Genomic DNA, 25,406 nt, shown 5'->3' with positions numbered 1-25,406 from the left:
CACATACATATATATACACACATACATGTGTATATCGATATAAATAATATATATATATATATATATTATTTTTTTAAAATGGCCTCCAACCATCCCCTTCTAGCCATTCCTGTCACTCACCAATTATTTTTACTATTGGTATACTGTGTTGTATGAACCAGTCACCTCTGAATTCTGTACTAAGATACCGGCAGGGCCAGTTAGGGTGCAGCGATAGCATGTCTTTAATAATCTGGTTCGAAATTTGGTTATAAAAAATTTAAAAGCTATAAAGAAAATTTTTTTTCAGTCACCTATGATGCAGGATTCTGGATCCAAGTCAATAAGTGAACCTTCTGAATTGCCAATTAACTAAATAACCAAATAATTTGACTTAACATGTTTTATTAAGAATTCAATTTTTGAATTGAACCTTTCCCCAGGATTTGGTTTATAGAGCTGGGGACATGGGCTTTTAGATGGCCGGTGGCACATCTGCAGTACCCAGTCCCCATTGCTCTATGTGATTCTATGGCGGCCAACAATTGTTTTTAGAGATATGTAAATGAACTAGATATGACTCCAATGTCCGGAGAGGAGTCATATTTTCATTATCTCCTGACACGGGAGTGATATCTGGTTAATTTGCTTATCTCTAAAATTATTTTTCAGCCAAGAAAAAAGCACATTGAGCTATGGGGACTGGGGGCTTCTAGATGTGCCAACGGCCGTCTAGAAGCCCATGTCCCCAGCTCGATACACAAAATCCTGGAGACAGGTTCCCTATAAAAAAAGATTCTCGAAATTATACCCGGCGTATTAGAGACGTGACGCTACTTACAACCTGTTCCTGCTGGTTGCTTGGTAACAAATTCACATTTCTCTGTTTCATCTAAAAATAACACACACAGTATATAAATAATAAAAATTTTTTTTTTTTTTCACATGCATCTGTCTGCGGCGTGAATCAAGCTCCAAGTGAGAGTGGGATCCTTTAATGTTTATCCAAAATATTCAAACTCATAGTAAATGTCGGAAGTCTATAACTGAACTTTATTAGTCAAATTGAAGTTTATATTTTTATATGGTTAAGATTGCGTATAGAAACGGACATTCACGGGAACATAGAACTTGATTCACACTGCCGACTAATTCATCTGAAAAAAATTTAAAAACAAACACTTTTATTGTAAAAACATTTTTAACAAAAAAATTCTTAGTAATAAATATAACAAATTTATGGTTGCTTGGGAGAGGAACGTATTCGGACACTTGCATTCCTAAGAAAAAAAAATAAAAAGATGTTTGCCTCTTTGCAAAATTTAAGGAAGGTATGTAAGACTTTAAAACATCACTCACCATCAACAGTAACTGCATTATCATAACACAGTATGATTGATTGTAGTTCCATTCGTGATATAAAACGTATCTAACTTATAAGAGAAAAAATAGAAAATAAAATAAATATATATATATATATATATATATATATATATATATATATATATATATATATATAAATATATATCCATATATATGTATACATATGAGCAAGAGAGAGAGAGAAAGAGTATCACACTCACACTTAGGCCTCTTTCACTCTTGTGTTGTGAAGATGAGGCGAGCACTTCAGTGGCCGGAAGTGCACGCCTGATCCAGCTCAACGCTAGTGAACTGAAAACATTTGAAGACGTATCAGTCTTCAAAACAAATTCAGTGTTACCGTGGCCGCCAGGATGCTACTAGCGTCCAGGATTCAATAGTAGTGGTGGGGAGGGAGGGAGCGGCATACTTAGAGTCCGAGCGGCTCACGTGGTGCTCCTGTATGACGTCAGAGCTCCCCACGCGCATGGATCAATTGATCTATGCACTGGGCCGCCCTGATGTCATCCTGGAGCGCCCAGGGAGCACAACGTGGAATGCAAGTATGTCGCTCCCCCTACTCTTTTCTATGGCAACCAGGACTTTAGCGTCCAAGCTTCCTTAGTAACCATTCACATATAGCTAAACGTTGGATAAGACGATGCGAGGAAACAACGTTTAACTAAAGGGTTGGTTCAGAATAATGAATTTCAATGGGCATTAATTCTGGATCCGTTCTTCCAACATGCATTCATGATTTTTGGCTGGATAAAAATCCATAACATGCTGCGGATATTGATGCGGCCAAAAAACATATCAGTACTAAGCTGAGGACATCCTGATGCATCGTGAAGGGATTTCTCTCCATTGCGGATGCATGGGGATTATCCTGGTCAATAGATTTGTGTCCAAGAGAGCAGAGGACGGATCTCTAGGACGGATAACAAAAAAGCTAGTCTGAAAGAGGCCTTTTTTTAATATGGTGTGTATAATCCAAATGTAGAACTATATAACATGTCTGTACTCACCGTTGGAATATAAGAACCAAAAAAAGACAATCATGGTTGTTCATTCTAAGTAGAAACAGGCATCAAGTGTGGTCAGTCCATAAGAGACTTGATTTCTCTCCTGGAAGACACTAACAAAATAACCATAACACCATAACCATAACCATAACCAGATAACCATAACACCATAAACAATAACTTTTTTTTTTTTTTAAACCGGTATTGTTTTGTAAATTAACTGTGAAGAACCATTATTTTGAATTTTTTAGAAAGAGGTTCTATTTTTCGCTGTAACGAAATCGATTAATTTGCATTCGCCTGATTTCAGCTTTATTAGGCCGCTCCATATTTGCTATGTTAGGAGGTAGTGATGCAGTTCGACTTTCCCAATCGTGTGAGATTTTACCACCTGCCATCTTGAGTACATCATCAATAATATCATACATAAATTCAACCGATAACTTCTCGTATACATTGCGGACGATCCAACGAGATCTTCCTTTTGGGACAAACAACTTTGTTCTTCTTGCTCCGACCGCTTCAGTGTTGGAACGTGAAAATTTGACTGTGGCCTGTTTTCTTCCGGTATTGTTATTATGGGTTAAAACCGCTAACTTTGTTCGAGCCTCCATTCCATCCATCCCGAAATGAATCCGCTTGGTGCGATACTTCAACGCCAAACTGTGGAAATTCTCCAGTGCACCAGTGTGACATCCATGAATAAGATGCGGCATATCATTTTGAAATTGCTGACTTGTCACAATCTTCTCTATGTTTGTAAAAGGAGGAGTGTCTTTGATGATCCATAAGTAGCGTTTTTCTTCATCACCATCTTCAATAGTTTTATGAGCACACTTGCTGTATAGATTTGCTTCCCACTGGTGCTGGTTGCAGATGTGATGCATCAGTGAAAACCACTTTTCCTTGAATAGGTCGACGTTATTCTGACTTGTTTTGACACACCACCAGAAGTGAAGACCGATCTTGTCAATCCAGGGAGCTATTTGCTTGCATAATTTCATTTTTGAAACTTTAGTGAGTTTTTTTTTAATGGATTTTGAATAGTGCCATATGTCAAATTGATGGTTGATCTGGGGGTAATTGGTTTTCATCATCTTTCGAATCCCGACATGTCGATCCGATGCAAATATCTGTATTTCCATGCCCTTCTCAAGTAGACGATCCATGACGATTCCAAATCCATGTTTCTCCATTGCAACGGAGGATGAACACTGGCTACGTTGAACCACTTCAAAATCAAGAATAGTATCTGTGACACAGTCCATCATAGTGTAAACACAGTATTTTGCACTGTGGCCGGGACTGTCACACTGACCATCTCCAGATATGCTCAATTTCTTAGTTTGGCGGGCGTCAAGGTTAGACTGCTGGTTCTGTTTCCATGCCTTGTCAATTGATGGAAAAATAAAATTGGTCTGATACCTGTAATATGTTTTTTCTGAAATACTTACCACATACAATAAGTTAAAAAATTCGTTAATTTTTTGGAAATTTGAACCGCTAAGTAATAGGGAGGCAGCTAGTTGAATATTGCCAGAAGCATACTTACCAACTCGTGGCTGGGTTTCAAAAATTTGAAAATAATGACCTGCATAGCATTTTCCTGTATACTTACAATATGATCCATCAAAGGTTTTTTTAAAATTTTGGACAAGATAATTGCAATTAGGTTGACCTTGACATCTCACTTTGTAAATTAGATTTTCAAGATGGGATTCAAAAACTAGTAGTTTTCGTTGGTTCACTTGCTCTTTTTCGTCTTGTACTGTAAGTTCTGGTGCTTTGATAACAGTGTCCTGGTAGATTATTGGCGCTAATTCTTCCAGTTCTGATTCGAAAAAGCTCGACACGTTTGGTACATAATCACTATTGTCTTGTCCGTCTTCCGAATCTTCTTTATCATTGTCTTCATCCTCAATGCAATCTTCAGCAATCGGCGATAGAGGTGTAAAACAAGATGAAAAATCTTCATCCATTTGAGGGACAAAATCTTGATTGAAAGACATCCTATTTTGCCTCTTCTTTAGTGGAGATTCTGATTCGTCCCTCTGCTTCCGGGGGTTTGGAGTCGAAATTGAATGAATATTCCGTTCACTACCTACTTCAATATACTTACGTGGACTGACACTTTCGAAATCAGACTTAGGAAGTATGACGCTGTTTAGCAAAGATAACTCTGTTTGAGTGGCGACATCCATTGTTCTTCCCGAAGATATTTCCAAGGAGGCATCACTTCTGATTTGTCCTGTCAGATCTTCCTCTGGATTACCTGTTTTTGATTGCAGACATCTTTTCCTTTTTGATGGTCTAGCCAGTTGTAGATTTTCGGATAACAATATGTCTCCCTTTTCAAAAGAAAAAATTGTTGGAATAGCGTTGGGATAAAGTACACGACCATGGTGTGTAATTTTGTAGCTGTCTTCAGTAAAATGTAGGGAGCAGAGGCGATATTTATTGTTTTTGTTTTCTTCTAGAATTTTTTGGGCTAGTTGGTCAATATCCAAAAAATCCTGCGGTATCTGTTGGAGCCAGAGTTTTATACTATCTTTTTGCTTTGGAAAGGTATGAAGTATCACGTCATCCCCAATTTTTTTTTTTACAGTTCGGCTACTGCACTGTTGGATAACACAGCTAGGCATTTTTTTCAATGAAATTGACCTAAAAATAAATAAATAAATAAAAAAAAAAAAAAAAATTATTAGAATGAGGGTTGTAACTATATTCATAACTGGCCAAGTAAAAAAAAACTGAGGTAAAAATCGAACCACAATCTGGGGGTTCAAAAACACATATAAGACAAACAGGAGAACAGCCGGGGCATTCAGTTCTTAGAATATGTTACTAAATATGATGCTGCAGTAGTGAGATAATTTATTTTTAATACACGGCCAGCGTTACTTTATGTCCAGGCTTGGAGTCAAGGGGGCAGGGTCCTACTTGCTTCACGTCTCGCTTACCATTCCCCCATTTCCCATCCCTTCACTGTGATTGCCAGCGCTTAGGCCTAACAGCAGGCTGGCTTCTCCTAACAGAGAATTCTGTAACATATACAGAAACAGAATCCCCCTGCTGTACTATTGACGGTCGTGTCGAGGGTTTTGAACCACTGTTTCTGGTGACAGTTTAACTTCATAGCGCTCTAAACAACAATGATTAATAGGATGTAAATTATGTAGTCATTTTAATTAGTAAATAGAAATTAGTGCCTTGCCGTTTTTTTGCTAGCGAAAGCATTCAATATTCTATTTTCGCGCAATCACATTGTGTATCTATGTCCACAACAGTAATAACATCTATATGGACTAAGAGGTTGTAGAAGGCTTTTTGTCCATATGTACAATTGAAAAACAAACATTTACATTCTTTTAGACAAAAGATAGTCATCACAACTCCAGTGATTCGCCAGATAAAACATTAGACTTGAGAAATGCCTCCCTCAACTATAAATATGGATGGATGATTTACATCCTATACTCAACTTGTGTTCTGTTTATTGTGACTATCATTCATACCCATCATGTAATATTTTTTTCCTCTCACAGTTGAGAAATATTTAAATTACTAAACCAATTATCCAAATACATATATATTAAAATGTTTTTTTTTTCTTACCATCTGTCAAGTATGGTTTTGGCTGTTGAGTGTCTTTCAATTTAATATTCGAAACTTACCTTTCACTAAAAGATACAGTAATACCTACGGTTTTATTCCAGTCAACCTATCCTTTAAATATAAAAAAAGGAAAGAATTAATATTAATTATTAACTTTTTTAATTATAAAAAAAAAAGGTCAAATTCAAAAGGGCGTAACTCTCCCTAGGACAGTTTCATTAGCCACAATTGCATAGCAACAAAAAAAGGACAGGGGTGCAAAGCCATTTTAAATCACGGCAGGGGATAAGTTCATTTCAATGCCACATTAACGCATCCAAATTAGGACTATAAATCATAAACTGCGGAAATGAAGGATGGGAAGAACAGTACAGAAAAACTATAGAGTGCTATCAGAGATTGCTTTCCATCCTTTTGCTTTATTTTTTTGTATAAAGGATGGATCTTGCAATCCCATTCCCGCTTCCATCCGGTATGTGTCCGTACCTTGTGCCACGCAATTTGTTGGACGTAGCACGAAAGACATACGTCCGTGTGAATTCGACCTTATAATAATGATATAATAGTTGAACTGGTAATTACCTGCAAGCATGAACACTAAAATATTACTTCTTGTCCATCCGATTTTGGAAAGGTAAACAGAAACCTGAATAAATTAATTTTATTTTAAAAAAAAGGGATTAAAAAATTAGGGAAAATAAAATATATACATTTTTGGCTAAATAACATTACATTGTGAAACTACATGGACACTGCGGAGGTGGTGATGCAGATTACACAGACATACAGCAGCGGTAGCCCATGGACACTGCGGAGGTGGTGATGCAGATTACACAGTCATACAGCAGCGGAACAACATGGACACTGCGGAGGTGGTGATGCAGATTACACGGTCATACAGCAGCGGTAGCCCAAGGACACTGCGGGGGTGGTGATGCAGATTACACAGTCATACAGCAGCGGAACAACATGGACACTGCGGGGGTGGTGATGCAGATTACACGGTCATACAGCAGCGGATCATCATGGACACTGCGGGGGTGATGATGCAGATTACACGGTCATACAGCAGCTGAACAACATGGACACTGCGGGGGTGGTGATGCAGATTACACGGTCATACAGCAGCGGATCATCATGGACACTGCGGGGGTGATGATGCAGATTACACGGTCATACAGCAGTGGTAGCCCATGGACACTGCGGGGGTGATGATGCAGATTACACGGTCATACAGCAGTGGTAGCCCGTGGACACTGCGGGGGTGATGATGCAGATTACACGGTCATACAGCAGCGGAACAACATGGACACTGCGGGGGTGGTGATGCAGATTACACGGTCATACAGCAGCGGATCATCATGGACACTGCGGGGGTGATGATGCAGATTACACGGTCATACAGCAGTGGTAGCCCGTGGACACTGCGGGGGTGATGATGCAGATTACACAGTCATACAGCAGCGGAACAACATGGACACTGCGGGGGTGGTGATGCAGATTACACGGTCATACAGCAGCGGAACAACATGGACACTGCGGGGGTGATGATGCAGATTACACGGTCATACAGCAGTGGTAGCCCGTGGACACTGCGGGGGTGATGATGCAGATTACACGGTCATACAGCAGCTGAACAACATGGACACTGCGGGGGTGGTGATGCAGATTACACGGTCATACAGCAGCGGATCATCATGGACACTGCGGGGGTGATGATGCAGATTACACGGTCATACAGCAGCTGAACAACATGGACACTGCGGGGGTGGTGATGCAGATTACACGGTCATACAGCAGCGGATCATCATGGACACTGCGGGGGTGATTATGCAGATTACACGGTCATACAGCAGTGGTAGCCCGTGGACACTGCGGGGGTGATGATGCAGATTACACGGTCATACAGCAGTGGTAGCCCGTGGACACTGCGGGGGTGATGATGCAGATTACACGGTCATACAGCAGCGGAACAACATGGACACTGCGGGGGTGGTGATGCAGATTACACGGTCATACAGCAGCGGATCATCATGGACACTGCGGGGGTGGTGATGCAGATTACACGGTCATACAGCAGTGGTAGCCCGTGGACACTGCGGGGGTGATGATGCAGATTACACGGTCATACAGCAGTGGTAGCCCGTGGACACTGCGGGGGTGATGATGCAGATTACACGGTCATACAGCAGCTGAACAACATGGACACTGCGGGGGTGGTGATGCAGATTACACGGTCATACAGCAGTGGTAGCCCGTGGACACTGCGGGGGTGATGATGCAGATTACACGGTCATACAGCAGTGGTAGCCCGTGGACACTGCGGGGGTGATGATGCAGATTACACAGTCATACAGCAGCGGAACAACATGGACACTGCGGGGGTGGTGATGCAGATTACACGGTCATACAGCAGCGGAACAACATGGACACTGCGGGGGTGATGATGCAGATTACACGGTCATACAGCAGTGGTAGCCCGTGGACACTGCGGGGGTGATGATGCAGATTACACGGTCATACAGCAGCGGAACAACATGGACACTGCGGGGGTGGTGATGCAGATTACACGGTCATACAGCAGCGGATCATCATGGACACTGCGGGGGTGGTGATGCAGATTACACGGTCATACAGCAGTGGTAGCCCGTGGACACTGCGGGGGTGATGATGCAGATTACACGGTCATACAGCAGCTGAACAACATGGACACTGCGGGGGTGGTGATGCAGATTACACGGTCATACAGCAGCGGATCAACATGGACACTGCGGGGGTGGTGATGCAGATTACACGGTCATACAGCAGCGGATCATCATGGACACTGCGGGGGTGATGATGCAGATTACACGGTCATACAGCAGTGGTAGCCCGTGGACACTGCGGGGGTGATGATGCAGATTACACAGTCATACAGCAGCGGAACAACATGGACACTGCGGGGGTGGTGATGCAGATTACACGGTCATACAGCAGCGGAACAACATGGACACTGCGGGGGTGATGATGCAGATTACACGGTCATACAGCAGTGGTAGCCCGTGGACACTGCGGGGGTGATGATGCAGATTACACGGTCATACAGCAGCGGAACAACATGGACACTGCGGGGGTGGTGATGCAGATTACACGGTCATACAGCAGCGGATCATCATGGACACTGCGGGGGTGGTGATGCAGATTACACGGTCATACAGCAGTGGTAGCCCGTGGACACTGCGGGGGTGATGATGCAGATTACACGGTCATACAGCAGCTGAACAACATGGACACTGCGGGGGTGGTGATGCAGATTACACGGTCATACAGCAGCGGATTAACATGGACACTGCGGGGGTGGTGATGCAGATTACACGGTCATACAGCAGCGGATCATCATGGACACTGCGGGGGTGATGATGCAGATTACACGGTCATACAGCAGTGGTAGCCCGTGGACACTGCGGGGGTGATGATGCAGATTACACAGTCATACAGCAGCGGAACAACATGGACACTGCGGGGGTGATGATGCAGATTACACGGTCATACAGCAGCGGAACAACATGGACACTGCGGGGGTGGTGATGCAGATTACACGGTCATACAGCAGTGGTAGCCCATGGACACTGTGGAGGTGGTGATGGAGAGTTTTAGCGTCAATTTCCCTTTGTCCTGGGTACCGTTTTGTCCCCAAGAATGCTTGATTACAATATTTGCCAGATTTCACTGTAGGTTAGAATAAAGGATGCAGGAGGAGCGGGGGTTATAAAAGTGCCCCTTTACACTGCCTGTGGGAGAATATGTGTTGACGCTGGTGAGAGTGCCCCTTTACACTGCCTGTGGGAGAATATGTGTTGACGCTGGTGAGAGTGCCCCTTTACACTGACTGTGGGAGAATATTTCTTAATACTGTTGCACTGATTAAAAAACGTGCCTCTTATTGAATGCTGCTATTACATTACTTTGAATCGAAAAATTGTGGGTAGTGTTTTATTTTAGGGCATTTTAGTGGGGTACTTGAAAGCTGAGGTGGTAGGAGCGGATTGATTTTTTCCAGGTTCCTGATGCAATGTAAAAAAAAAAAAAAGTGCCCATGATTTAATTCAAATATTATAATGAGCCGTTTTACCTACACTTAATTCATACCAAAACGTCCTTGAATACCTAAAACGTCCATTATATACCTTAGAAGTCTTGAGTTATAGCAGGAGTGTGACCCCCTGTGCGCCTTGCCTCTGCGGCTTGCGTGCTGGAGATCGCGTAGGCTGCGTAAAGATGCCGGGCGCGGGCGCGTTTGATTCAGCATGTCGGGCGCATGCGCAGTGCGGCGAAAGTAAGACGGCGCGTAGTACGCGCGGCAGCCGGGACCGCGCTCCTGCCGCCCTTTACTGCGCATGCGGCCGTTGAGCGCGGTCCCGGATTCGGATGTTCGGGTGTCAGTCACAGAGGCAGGGGGCGGGGAGAGGGCCATGGAAGACGCCGAGGCCGCTGCCCCCGTGACTTCAAGCCTGACTTGAAGCACGGGGCAGCAGCTGAATATAACTACGATTTCGGAATGAGCAGACATGCGGCAAAACAAAGAAAAAGTGCATCGAGAAACGAGGACACAGCACTATAAGGTACTGTAAACAGCTTGATAGACGATTTTTGGGTGACAGGTTCCCTTTAATGATCTATATGTTTAACCCCAGTTGTGATCCATCATTGAATTGCTAACAAACGGTGTGCTTTAACTAGGGAGGCGTCACGGATGTAGTAGGGGAGAACACCAAAAGACAATAAGAAGGAAGGGAAAAGACACTAGGCCTCACCGCTAGGGAAGGAAAAGGGTCACCACCTATAAATAAAACCCTGCTCCTGGCCCTAACTCCTATCCGTATGGGCACCTCTCGATGGTAGAGATGCCCATACACAGGGACCTAGAAAACCCTGGTGGCCCTCGAATGCCCTAAAGGTAATGACAGGGCAGAGACAACCCGCTCCTTCCCTGGTGAAGGAACCAGCGTCTCGCTCAGGCCTAGTAAATAACAAAGGATGGGGGGGAATACAAAACACAACAAGCGGAACACTTAACTTCTAAGGATGATGGATGATAAAAGGGTGTTAAGTCGCCAAAATTGGGGAGGGGGACGGGGCGGGAAAGAGCAAGAGGGAATTGGGTGGCGTTGTTTTTGTTTTTTTTCCTCTTCTTTTTGATTCTCCTTCATTGTGATATGTATTATCAGAAAGGATTCCTGCAATTAAAATCTTGTCATGGAATGTAAGAGGTCTGGGGGAGAAAGTAAAGAACTATGCTGTTTTCAATGTAATAGGTAGCTATCTCCCAGCTATAGTGTTTTAATGGAGACTCATATGTTGAGGGATAGATTGGTTCTTTTTAAAAGAAAATGGATTGCATATCAATTTCATTCTGTTTATAGTGGGTATAGTAGAGGGGTTAGTATTCTTATTCACAAAGATAGATTATGTTCAATAATTTCTCAAAAGATTGATGCTGAGGGTCGATTTGTAAGATGTGTAGTGGCAGGGGTTTATATCCCTCCACCTTATAGACACGAGGTGTTGTTAAAATTAAATGAGTTCCTACAGGATAAACATAACTGTCCACTACTATTGCTGGGAGATTTCATTTGTACGATGGATGAATACTTGGATAGATTAACAAAGAAAGATAAGGTAAAAAAAACCTGGTCTTACGCCCTTGAAGAGGATCACTCAAGAGTTTGGTTGGTGGGATATATGGAGGATTCATAATCCGCTATTAAGACAGTTTTCTTATTATAGAAAAACGTATGATTCTCTCTCTAGGATTGATTTGGCATTTGGAAATCAGTTGACCCTTCAAAGGAAAGTTGTGGTCTCGTATGATCTCAGATCATTCCCCAATGTTAATAAAGATGAACTTAGAGGTGGAAGGTGAGAAAAGTGTTCGCAAACTCTATTCGGTTAATCCTATTTGGCATAGGCCTCATGCACACGACCGTAATGTGCATCCGTGGCCGTTGTGCCGTTTTCCGTTTTTTTTTCGCGGACTCGTTAACTTTTAATGGGTCCACGGAAAAATCTGAAAATGCACCGTTTTGCAGCCGCATCCATGATCAGTGTTTCCTGTCCGTCCAAAAAATATGACCTGTCCTATTTTTGGGACGGACAACGGTTCACGGACCCATTCAAGTCAATGGGTCCGTGAAAAAACACGGATGCACACAATATTGGCATCCACGTCCGTGGCCGTAGGCTACTTTCACACAGACGGATCCGCAGATCCGTCTGCATAAAAGCTTTTTCAGAGCTGAGTTTTCACCAGCTCGCAGGTAAGCATTATACTTACCTGCGAGCTGCGATGTCTGTGACCGGCCGGGCGCTCCTCCTACTGGTAAGTGACAGGTCTGTGCTATAAGCAATGCGCCGCACAGACCTTTCACTTACTAGTAGGAGGAGCGCCCGGCCGGTCACAGACATCGCAGCTCGCAGGTAAGTATAATGCTTCTAAAAATTGCTAAGTAACCATGGCAACCAGTCCTGCAGTAGCATCCTGTTTGCCATGGTTACCGATCGGAGCCCCAGCGATTAAACTGGGACTCCGATCGGTACTCTCCGCTGCCACCAATGATAGGGGAGAGATTTTAATTAGGAGGGGGAGCCCACTGGCCACCAATAAATCTAAAGTACTACAGGGGAGGGAGGGGTGGCCGGCCGCTCTGGCCACCAATGTGTTAACTACAGAGGAGCGAGGGGGGGCCGGCCGCACTGGCCACCAATGAGTTAAATACAGGGGGGCGGGGGAGGTCTGCCCCCTGCTGCCTGGCAGCACCTGCCAGGCAGCAGGGGGCAGTCATGTACACAGTTCTTTTAGTATATTCTAACCTGAAGAATATACTAACACCTCTGTGTTAGAATATACTGTCGGATCTGAGTTTCACGATCTAACTCAAATCCGATGGAATATTCTAACAGAGGCATTTCCATGATGATGGGGATGCTTCAAGAAAACTCCGATCCGATGGTAAAAAATGGGACTCCTGACTTTACATTGAAAGTCAATGGGGGACGGATCCGTTTGCAATTGCACCATATTGTGTGAATGTCAAATGGATCCGTCCCCATTGACTTGCATTGTAATTGAGAACGGATCAGTTTGGCTCCGCACGGCCAGGCAGACACCAAAACGACTTTTTTTTCATGTCTGTGGATCCTCCAAAAATCAAGGAAGACCCACAGACGAAAAAACAGTCACGGATCACGGACCTACGGACCCCGTTTTTGCGGACCTTAAAAAAAAAACGGTCGTGTGCATGAGGCCTTAACTTAATGGGGCGAGAGGAACAATTTGTAATAGAGTTAATTCTCTTCTTTAAAATAAATAAGGACTCAGCTGGGGTTAATGTGGTCTGGGTTGCTGCCAAGCTTACGTGAGAGGCCTATTGAATAAAAAGATCTCAGAGATTACAAAATGAGGAAACAAAGAAAGCTTGGCTCCTGGCTTCTAACAATTATGAAAATTATCTTAGAGAAAAAGCTCAGAACATGGATTTATCGGTTAGATCTAGAAGTTATTGGGACCAGGTAAATTCCTGTCTAGTATAATTAAAAGGATGGAGACAGTGGTAAATATTTCTGCAATTCGAGATCAGGAGGGCATAGTATATAATGATCCAGGTATGATATTGGGTGCGTTTAGGGATTACTCTTAATACTTGTATTCAAAGATTCCAACAGATTTTTGTAGGTTGACGATATTAATATTCCAAAATTTAGTGTTATTCAACAGGAAGATTTGGATCTACCTATCTCATTAGGTGAGGTGTTATCAGCAATAGCTGAGTCTCCACTTGGTAAAGTGGCAGGTCCAGATGGTGTCCCTGTAGAATTCTATAAGAGAGGCAGGGAGTTTTGGGTGAATAGATTAATGGAGGTTTTTGGCTATTCAAAGCAAACGACCCGTCTACCTGTTTCAATGGGGGAAGCAACGATTATCTTAATCCCTAAAGAGGATAGTTTAGACCCGGGTTTATATCGCCCAATATCCTTAATGAATAATGATTGTAAGATTCTAGCTAGAGTTTTGGCAAAGAGACTAAAAGGGGTAATTACAAGCTTAGTACATTATGATCAAAATGGATTTATTCCTGGACGATCTACGTCTTTAAACCTCTTTAGAATCTTTGCCAATATTCAATGGGTATATGATACTGGTTGGTGCTTTATCTTGTCATTAGATGCGACAAAAGCCTTTGGTAGTGTAGAATGGGGTTATCTATGGGAAGTTTTGGGTCAATTCGCTTTTGGTTCTGAGTTTATAAAATGGTTGAAGATTATTTATAGTGATCGGAGAGCACGTATATCTGCTAATGGTAAGCTGTCTGAATGTTTTAACATTCGAAAAAAAACGGCAAGCGGCACAACGGCCACGGATGCACACAACGGTCGTGTGCATGAGGCCTAGGCCAAATAGGATTAACCGAATAGAGTTTGTGAACACTTTTCTCACCTTCCACCTCTAAGACAGGGATGTCCTCTCTGCCCCATACTCTTTGCTTTAGCTGTTGAAGACAAGATCTGCGTTTTCATGGGTTTGGAGTTAGGGGGATAGAGGATAAAAATATCACTTTATGCAGATGATTTCCTATTCTTGATTGGTGATACTGATAGAGATTTAAATCATGTTATGGCAATGGTAATAATTTTGGTATGCTTTCAGGCATAGTAATTAATTGGAGTAAATCAACCTTGCTGCCATTGAATGATAAGGTTGTGGTAACAGATGAGAAGCTAAGGATATTGGGCCTTATGATAGCTTTAAATACTTAGGACTAGTAGTAGCAAAAGGACCCTGCTAGATTTGTAGATCTGAACCTCATGCCGCTGTTTAGGAGAATTAAAGAAAGGATCGGTCTTATTAAAATGGTTCTGTTACCTCAATTATTATATATTATTAGCAATTGCCCCATTTATTTGGGTAAATCAGTTTTTATCGAAATGGAAAAATTATTTAAAGGGGTTGTCCTGATTCAGAGCTTAACCCGGACATACCCATAATTTCACCCAGTCAGCCCCAATGATGTTAGCATCGGAGCATGTCATGCTCCGATGTGCTCCCTTGCCCTGCGCTGGAGAGTGACTACAGAGTATGGCCCCTACAGTCTGGAGCTACCCAACATCTAGTGCATGGTACCACCGTCGATGTGGAGCAAAGGGTCTAAGGCCTCAGACCCTTTGCTCCACATCGACGGTGGTACCATGCACTAGATGTTGGGTAGCTCCAGACTGTAGGGGCCATACTCTGCGGGACCGCTCTGCACTGGCAGTCACTCTCAGTCGTATCTATGAATGGGCTATTCAGGGCTATTATCCCTGACGCCCTCCCATGAGCACTTACACAGGTTATCACTTTTTGACTTGGTGCCCTCTGTGACTTCAGAGATTTGCACTCTACGTGCATAGGTCATTCTCCATCGTCAATTCCTTTGTCAAGTGACCGTACGTACTTCGCCCTTTGGCATACATTTATCTACTCTTCGGCGTATAACATATGGGTCTGTTGTCTTTACGTAATTTCCAAACGCAATTTTAAATTACGCATTATTATTGGACAAGGCCTATTCTTTTTATCATGATTGGCCCCTTGTCTGTAGTATACCTACCTCGTATTACCCCCTGATGATCCCACTCGATGGGTGAAACGCGTCGGGGTTGTAGTGTATCATATTTACATCATAAAACTATCTTATTAGTGTATTTTTGTGCGTGTGTTTGTCTGCGTATTTTTACCCACTAGGTTGACCCTGTACCTCCTGGCGATCCGTCACGAGGGCTGTATACAGTGGTACACCTTCTTTCCTTTCGTTTTTATCTGTGCTGGTCATCCATTGGGGGACCATTCTGACACTAGTTTCTCTCCACCTGTCACCTAATCAGGGTTAGACAGGAGGTGAGGCTAGGCACGAGGACAGGGAGTCCCCACCATTAGGGGACGTCCCTGGGCAGAGGACCAGAGTAGGGCAGCAGTGGCAGGGACAATTTCCCCACCACTCACTTTAGTGTGTCTTACGGTGTCATGGCCCACCCTAATGACTATGTATAAGGTTGTTTATCCTCATTAAATTGAGATGAGTTATCTAATCATTGAACAGGGTATTACTGCTGGACTTGTTGATTTCTCTACTATTACCCTTATTCTGTATATATTGGTATCTCTACTGCTGGACTTTCTTAGTAGAGGAAAAGCATAGAGTAGCTGATTCGGCCAATAGGGGGAGAAGGAATCTTTCCCCGTTGGTGAGTCTTTTGACCTGAGGGAAAAGAAAAGTTGGCATTTTCTGTTCTCCCTGGTTGCAAACAAATCTAGTTGCGGACGACCCCAGAGGAGAGTTATTTGGTTGAAGATTTTTTAATTCAGATACCATTCGCCCTGGTCCAGTGTGTTTCTGCTTAAGAAATCTGCTACCTTGTTTTCCGTTCCCTTTAGATGTACCGCCTTGATAGACGGAACGCAAGGTATTACAAGAGAAAAAATGTCTGCGGCCAACATAAGACTTTCTGATTTGGTTCCTCCTTGTCTGTTCAAATAGGATACGACTGTGGTGTTGTCCGAAAAAATCTTTAGAGCTTTCCCCTGAAGTAAAGGAAGAAATTATTTTAAGGCAAGAAGAACTGCTCTCAGTTCTCTCATGTTTTTAGAGTCTTGACTCTCCTCCCTTTTCCATACCCCTTGTCGTAAGTTTCCCTGACAATATGCCCCCCAGCCGAAAGGACTTGCATCCGTGGTTAGGGTTACGAAATTCTGTTGATTCCAAGGGAGACCTTGGGACAGATTTAAAAGGATTCAGCCACCAGCGTAAAGATTGAATTGCCTGAGGGGTGAGTGGGAGTAGAGCATCCAGCGGAAAAAGGGCGCCCTGCCATTCTTTCAGGATTTGCCATTGGAGGGGTCTGGAGTGAAGCTGACTCTAATTGACCACCGGTATGGTGGAAATCATTTTGCCCAACACTGCCATTGCCTGCCTAATAGTACGGTTCTTTGCCACTATAAGGGACTGAACTCCACTGAGTCCAGGATCATTCCTAGAAAAACACATTTTTGGGAGGATATTAGATTCGAGTTTTTCTAGGATCCGCACCACCTTATTGAGATGCAAGTCCAGACGGTTCTTTGACTCTGCCACCACCAAAAGATCGTCTAGATATGGAATTACTAGAATGTCTCTTTCTCTCATGTGGGCCATGACTTCTGCCATTACTTTTGTGAAGAGTCTGGGAGCCTGAGAAATTCCGAACGGAAGAGCTGTATATTGTAAGTGATGAATCGGATTCCCTATTGAAACTGCGTCTCTGAGATATTTTTGATAGTCTGCGTGCATTGGGATATGGTAAAATGCATCTCATGTCTATTGTGGCCATGAAACAGCCCTCGAATAGATGTTTTAAAACTGACTGAATTTACTCCATTCCGAACTTCTTGCAAGAGAGAAACGGATTTAGACCTTTTAAGTTTATAATTGTTCTGAACGTGCCATCTGGTTTGGGAACCAGAAAAAGGGAAGAATATAAACCTTTTCCTTTCTCTGACTCTGGTACTGGAACCAGGAAATTTTTCTCTAAAAGAGAAAGAATCTCCTGTTGCAAAGCTAGATTTTTTACCAAATCTCTTAAGATATTTGTGACTTTGAATCTCTCCGGTGGGCGAGAGACAAACTCTAGACGAAAACCTTCCCTTATAATGCCCAAAATCCAGAGGCTTGAGATTTCCTCCCAAGCGTGAAGGAAATGAGAGAGTCTGCCGCCCACAGGAGAGAAACCATCATTGCTGAGTGGGTCTGGAACCTGAGGAAGATTGGGAATTGAACAGGAAACCCTCATCTTTCCCATTTTTATTTCCTGCTCTGAAATCCTTTCTTTGCCCCTTATAAAATTCCTTTTTGTTTATTCCGAAAAAAACGCTGCTTTTTTTGGGGGGGGGGGGGGGTCTGGAGACAGGGAATCCTTTTTTATTATCGGATGCCTTATCCAAAAGGTCATCTAAAAACAGACCCAAAAAGATAATCGCCCTGAAAAGGTATGGCACAAAGTCTATTTTTAGATCCTGTGTCTCCAGACCATCGTTTGAGCCAGATAGCTCTCCTTGCTGAGTTAGAGAGTGCGGCTGATCTAGCATTCAATTTCAGCGCATCTGCTGAGGCGTCTGAAATGAATTCAACTGCTTTAAGGATAGTGGGAAAAACAGCTAGCAATTGATCTCTCAGGGTTTTATTTTGGATGCAAGATTCCAATTCTTGTAGCCATAATTGTAAAGATCTAGCGGTGGATGTGGCGGCAATATTCGACTTGAAGGCCTGAGCTGAGGTCTCCCAAACATTTTTGAGGTAAACGTCAGCTCGTCTATCCATGGGGTCCTTAAGTGTGCCAAGGTCCTCAAATGGTAAGGCCGACTTTTTCTTCGAGATTTTAGCAGCTGGTGCATCCAGTTTAGGAGGCCTGTCCCAATTAGAGTCCGCCTCATCAAAAGGATATTTCCTTTTTACATTTTGTGGAACAACAAATTTTTTATCAGGTTTTTTCCACTCCTTTTGGATCAGGAACTTTATGTTTTCATTTACGGGAAAAACTCTGGATTTTCTCTGTCCTAGATCGCCACACATAATATCCTGAATGGATTTCGGATCTCTGGATTCATCAACTTTTATCGCCGGACCAGGTAACCTCTCTCCACCACAATACGGGGGCCCTGTCCTGGATAGAGGCGGTCTCTCGAGGGTGCTGTCATGGGCGTAAGGGAAATACTATATTATCTACAGGTAATACCAATTCAATTTCCTAGATCTTTCTTCACACACCTGAGGAAAACACTCACCAACTTCTTATGGAATGGGAGACGATCTAGACTGTCTCAAGCCCAGGTGGTACAGACAGTTGGACGTGGGGAACTGGGAATCCCAGATTTTCACTTATATTACATGGCCATCCAAAGCGTGTGAGAGCCGGATAGGATGCGGGTGTGTCACGGGAAAATTGTGCGATTTTGTCTGCAAGTGGGGTGAGTTTTGTATAGCAATTGCGTTGCATTCTTCAGTTTTTGTTCCGTGCGAGTGCAATGCATTTTGCACGCGCGCAAGAAAAAAAACTGAATGTGGTACCCAGACTTCTTCACTGAAGTTCGGGTTTGGGTTAGGTATTCTGTAGATTTTTATATTTTACCTTATAACATGGTTATAAGGGAAAATAATAGCATTCTTAATACAGAATGCTAAGTAAATTAGGGATGGAGGGGGTTTAAAAAAAATACAATTAAAAACTCACCTCATGCACTTGTTCGCACTGCCCAGCTAGTCTTTTTTCTTCTTCTTTGAGGACATGGGAGGAAAAGGACCTTTGGTGACGTCACCAAAGGTCCTTGATGGACCATGTGATGAGCGCAGCGACGTCACCAAAGGTCCTTTTCCTCCCAGGTCCTCAAAGAAAAAAGAAAGAAGATGAGCCGGGCAGCGCAAACAAGTGGATGAGGTGAGTTTAATTATTTATATTTTTTTAAATCTTCCACCCCTAATTTACTTAGCATTCTGTATTAAGAATGCTATTATTTTCCCGTATAACAATGTTATAAGGGAAAATAATGAAGATCGGGTCCCCATCCGATAGTCTCCTAGTAACCATGCGTGAGAATCACACCACATCCGCACTTGCGTGCGGATGCTTGTGATTTTCACGCAGCCACATTCACTTCAATGGGGCCTGCATTGTGTGAAAAACACAAAATATAGATCTTGCTGCGATTTGTACGAAATGCACAAGTGATGCGTGAAAATCACCACTCATGTACACAGTCCCATTGAAGTGAATTGGTCCGGATTCAGTGTGGGTGCAATGCGTTCACCTCACGCATTACACCCGCGCGGAATTCTCACCCGTGTGAAAGGGGCCGAAAAGTCTTTGAATGGATATGTAACCCTCCAGGTAGGTTAGACATATCCAAAGAACAACCAATGACTAACATACCACTACGCTCCCTGGTATTAGCACGAACGCATAGGTCAGATCTCCCTAAAGCTATTTCCAATTCAATAACTCAAAATACCGTGAAGCTATGGTTTACAGAACCTGCAACAACCCTGCTTACAAACCCCTTGACCCCCTTACTACAAGTTAGAGATGTAATGTGGGACTTGTCCTCGGAGTTTAGGTCATCGCTAAGTAAGGCTTGTAAACATAAGTAAACAACATTATGGGAAATACTAAGGGGAAATATAGATCAACTAGAAACCACAGATCAATTGGTTTACCAAGATCTCACTCATTTTCAGAGAACCCACCTGATACATATTAATAAAATACAGACACCAGATGATCCCACATACACTAGCTTCGAGAAGATGGTAATGGATTCTAGAGAACCTATCAAGAAAATATCCCAACTATACACATCTCTTCTCCATACAGGATGGTTAAGCAAACCAGCTTCCATTGTCAAATAGGAAGAAGACCTAAAAATAACTTTTTTAGATGAAGACGTCAAATCTTTACTAGCACAAACACCCAAAATTTCTAAATGCGTCCGTCTGCAGGAAAATTATTACAAAATACTCACCAGGTGATACTATACCCCGGAGAGACTACATAAAATGTTTCCAGCATCCTCTCCAACATGTTGGAGGCGTTTAAGGAGCATGGGAACCTTTCATCATGTATGGTGGACATGTCCGATGCTTGTCCCATTTTGGACCATAGTGTATGAAACATTAGCCAAATTGCATAATAGGATGATCCCATGTCAGCCACAGATGTGTTTGCTGGGTATGTTGGCTCCACCATACAACTCCAACTACGAGAGCCGCCTACACCAGCATGTGTTAGCAACGGCGAGATTGTTAATAGCTCAGTACTCCCCGCAATTGTCACATTGGCTTGTCAAATGTGATCAGGTGTATCGTATGGAACAGATAGCTCATTGGGAAACAAACAATACGTGTTTGAGAGAACATGGGGCGCTTGGAGAAAATATAGAAACCTACACTGAACTCAAGTACACCAACATATCTAGGGCTGAAACGATTATTCGAATAACTCTATTAAATCGAGTCAAAAAATTCATCGATGCAGTTTCCCTGCATCGATGAATCGTTCAGATCACGTGATCACGGAGCGGGAGTGAAATAAGCGTCTCACTCACCGCTTCCGTGTCCTCCGGAGCCAGAGAGGCAGGACTGAGCGGCCGGCACAGCTGAGGGGGGAGGAGGAGGAGGAGGGAGGAGGAGGGAGTCTCTCCCTCCCCACTGTGCGCGGCTGCCGCTGAAGACCAAGGAGGAGAGGAGGGGAGGGACTGTGGCCACTGCACCACCAATGAATGTGCCAGCCATATCCCACAGGGTCCCCCTCCTCCCCCCCATCATTGGTGGCAGTGTCAGTTCCGATCGGAGCCCCAGCAGTGTAATGCTGGGGCTCCGATCGGTTACCATGGGAGCCAGGACGCTGCTTAAGTCCTGGCTGCCATGGTATGTTAGTGAGCAGAGAGCAGCGCATTATACTCACGTGCGCTGTGGCCGGCGGTCGCTCCTTCTCATAGGTCTGTGCGGCGCATTGCTAATGCTGTAAGCATTAGCAATCCGCCGCACAGACAGAAGGAGCGACCGGCGGCCACAGCGCACGTGAGTATAATGCGCTGCTCACTACTAACATACCATGGCAGCCAGGACTTAAGCAGCGTCCTGGCTCCCATGGTAACCGATCGGAGCCCCAGCATTACACTGCTGGGGCTCCGATCGGAACTGACACTGCCACCAATGATGGGGGGGAGGAGGGGGACCCTGTGGCCACTGCCACCAATGATTAATACTGGGGAGGGGGGGTTGTGTTACCAGAGGGGGCATATCAGAGGCTGGGGGAGGCAGATCAGAGGCTGGGGGGAGGGGGGAGAGGCAGATCAGAGGCTGGGGGGAGGGGGGGAGGCAGATCAGAGGCTGGGGGGAGGGGGGGGAGGCAGATCAGAGGCTGGGGGGAGGGGGGGGGAGGCAGATCAGAGGCTGGGGGGAGGGGGGGGGAGGCAGATCAGAGGCTGGGGGGAGGCAGATCAGAGGCTGGGGGGAGGCAGATCAGAGGCTGGGGGGAGGCAGATCAGAGGCTGGGGGGAGGCAGATCAGAGGCTGGGGGGAGGCAGATCAGAGGCTGGGGGGAGGCAGATCAGAGGCTGGGGGGAGGCAGATCAGAGGCTGGGGGGAGGCAGATCAGAGGCTGGGGGGAGGCAGATCAGAGGCTGGGGGGAGGCAGATCAGAGGCTGGGGGGAGGCAGATCAGAGGCTGGGGGGAGGCAGATCAGAGGCTGGGGGGAGGCAGATCAGAGGCTGGGGGGAGGCAGATCAGAGGCTGGGGGAGGGGGGAGGCAGATCAGAGGCTGGGGGGAGGCAGATCAGAGGCTGGAGGGGGGCAGATCAGAGGCTGGGGGGGGGGCAGATCAGAGGCTGGGGGGGGCAGATCAGAGGCTGGGGGGAGGTAAATCAGAGGCTGGGGGGAGGCAGATCAGAGGCTGGGGGGAGGCAGATCAGAGGCTGGGGGAGGCAGATCAGAGGCTGGGGGAGGCAGATCAGAGGCTGGGGGAGGCAGATCAGAGGCTGGGGGGAGGCAGATCAGAGGCTGGGGGGAGGCAGATCAGAGGCTGGGGGGAGGCAGATCAGAGGCTGGGGGGAGGCAGATCAGAGGCTGGGGGGAGGCAGATCAGAGGCTGGGGGGAGGCAGATCAGAGGCTGGGGGGAGGCAGATCAGAGGCTGGGGGGAGGCAGATCAGAGGCTGGGGGAGGCAGATCAGAGGCTGGGGGGAGGCAGAGAGGCAGATCAGAGGCTGGGGGAGGGGGGAGGCAGATCAGAGGCTGGGGGGAGGGGGGAGGGGGGGGAGGCAGATCAGAGGCTGGGAGCAAGCAGATCAGAGGCTGGGGGGAGGCAGATGGAGAGTGGTTAATGGAGGCTGCAAGCACCACCTTGGCATGTATAAAGTTATTGGTTTAGAGAGGGGTTAATGAAGGCACCTCCAAGGTGCTTTCATTAACCTCTTCAGACCAATAACTTTATACATGCCTAATGCCAAGGTGCTTCCATTAACCCCTCCAAACCCAATGGGCATGTATAAAGTTATTAACCCCTTCAAACCAATAACTTTATACATACCTAATTACGTACGTTATTTTAAGTAGCTTTTTCTTATTAGATTACTCGATGAATCGAGAAATATAATCGATAGAATACTCGATTACAAAAATATTCGTTTACTGCAGCCCTAAACATATCATTCAACTGATCATGAAAGTAATGTCATGGTAGAGACATATAGTTCACTTTAGTTCAGTTATGTAATATGCAATAGAGAATTGTTGAATAAATTTAGTTGACTAATTTACCTATATATTTGACACAGTGTTGTACGGAAACAAAAGACCACATTTCATGTAATGCATTGTATTTGTAAAGTAATATTTGATCTGTGCATTTCATACTCTTGTACATTTGTAATGAATGTTTATATGTCACTGTAGAAGCGTTAACAATAAATAATAAAATAGAAAATAAACAGACAGAAGAGAAAACCTAAAAATGTAACATAAAATGGTATCATCCAGTGAAGGAGTAGAATCTGTGAGTCTTCTCTGCTTTACTTAGTGGTCACTACTCACCTGGGCGGTTATCTGTAGGAATGTCCTCTGTACTCTGCTCATCACCAATCACATATGTCTCTGTAGGATTAATATTGTTCAGATCTTCACCCGGATTCACAAGCTGTGAAAGAAATATTGTAGAAGTCACCAGACAATTGGAGAAGTCGTGTGGAAGGTTTTATATGACCTGAAAAGACAACCAAAAATGACCGGACAGCAGGAGTTATCTGACCCAAATATCTGCAGGTCTCCTGTATAAATCCAATCCGATAGCTTCGTTATTACAACCAGTTTGCAATGCAGGGAGAGGAGCCCTTATATTCCATCCCTTATGTACTATGTTACATTGTGTGTATATACCATTACATTGTTTGTGAACCTGTTGCCCTTGCTGGCCGCCCCAGGATTGTGAAGCCGGTAAGCCAAAGTTCTTTCGGTCCATGGCTTGTTTACTTCCTCGGAATGGACATAATCATCTGCTCTGCTGCAGCCAATGACTGGAAGCAGGTGACCATGCCTGTGTCGGCGAGGAAGCAAACAACATTTACTGGAAGATGGACACACAGGAGCTGGCACACATAACCAGAGCTGAGGGTAGCAGGTACGTATGACTCTTTCCATAGTAGAGGCTGCGGGCAGATGTGAAAAGTTACTTATTCCTGAACAAACCCTTTATTACGGTCTTCCTGTTCTGTCTACCAGTTTTGGGATGACTGCAGGCATGAAGATACTGTACCTAGTATAAGGGACAGGGGAGAAGACAGGAGAGGTGAGAACGGATTATCTATCACCACTAGATCACCCTGATTATCACTGTCTATAGTATAAGGACAGGAGAAAAGACAGGAGAGGTGAGAACTGATTATCTATCACCACTAGATCATCCCGATTATCACTGTCTATAGTATAAGGACAGGAGAAAAGACAGGAGAGGTGAGAACTGATTATCTATCACCACTAGATCATCCTGATTATCACTGTCTATAGTATAAGGACAGGAGAGAACACAGGAGAGGTGAGAACTGATTATCTATCACCACTAGATCATCCTGATTATCACTGTCTATAGTATAAGGACAGGAGAGAACACAGTGGTGTAACTAGAGTTCTAAGGGCCCCAGGGCAAACTTTGGATAGGGTTTCCTCTCCCCATAATAAGTTTGAATAGGTTGTAGTACCCTGACACTGATCACTACACAAACTCACAGCGTCTAAACCTTTATAGCTATAAAGCCCCTGTAAAGCCCCCTACGGTGTCCAAGTAGTTAAATGTCCCCTTATAGTGGACCCAGCAATAATAATGCTCTGGTTGTGTTACCAGTATTAAAAATACCTAATAGTAATAGTAATGCCCCCCATACTTCCCCCAGTCCACAATCCCATCCTCTTTGTCCTCAATAATAATTTAGCACTTTTAATGAGCCAGGGAGAACTGTGGCCAACTACTACTACTACTACTACTACTCCTGGCCGGTACTGATACCGCTGCTACCACCCACATTCTAACTCTGGGAGGACGAGGCATGGGTCTTTCGTTTTGAACTCTCCCATTTTCCAGACATATTATTATGAGACCTATAAATGAAAAGTCAGGGGTTCTGTACACAGATTATTAAACGGTACTAGCAAAATTGCAAGTGTGTTTTCTGTAATTTAAAGATAAAGGCACAATTATAGAGCAACTAAACTTTTCTTTCACTCAGATGGACTGTGTAAGTGCATAGTTATAACTTCTTTTTTAAAACCTCAAGTTGCTACATAGGCTTATTGCCAGCACAGCACCCCAAATAGCATTCTGCTGCTATGCTCA

At 44.3% G+C, this 25,406-nt stretch overlaps 1 protein-coding gene across 2 annotated transcripts; it reads right to left on the bottom strand.

The window, feature by feature from the left end:
• Positions 1–1,183: 1,183 nt before the first annotated feature.
• LOC122923905 lies at positions 1,184–23,676 on the bottom strand. Of its 2 annotated transcripts, none has more exons than XM_044274766.1 (5): positions 23,615–23,676; positions 6,564–6,627; positions 2,370–6,092; positions 1,339–1,412; positions 1,184–1,259 (listed from the first exon to the last, which is right to left on the bottom strand). In XM_044274766.1, exon 3 carries the CDS (start codon positions 5,093–5,095, stop codon positions 2,627–2,629), a length of 2,469 nt encoding a protein of 822 aa, XP_044130701.1. In that variant the 5' UTR covers positions 5,096–6,092; positions 6,564–6,627; positions 23,615–23,676; the 3' UTR covers positions 1,184–1,259; positions 1,339–1,412; positions 2,370–2,626. The 2 variants fall into 2 exon arrangements, with proteins under 2 accessions (XP_044130701.1, XP_044130702.1); XM_044274767.1 differs by having other exon boundaries at positions 1,339–1,408.
• Positions 23,677–25,406: the final 1,730 nt, after the last annotated feature.

This window comes from Bufo gargarizans, unplaced genomic scaffold, assembly GCF_014858855.1.
Source record: "Bufo gargarizans isolate SCDJY-AF-19 unplaced genomic scaffold, ASM1485885v1 original_scaffold_2051_pilon, whole genome shotgun sequence".
Taxonomy (NCBI): domain Eukaryota; kingdom Metazoa; phylum Chordata; class Amphibia; order Anura; family Bufonidae; genus Bufo; species Bufo gargarizans.
Note: the sequence above shows the minus strand (reverse complement) of the source record. Positions and strands in the feature narration are given on the sequence as shown.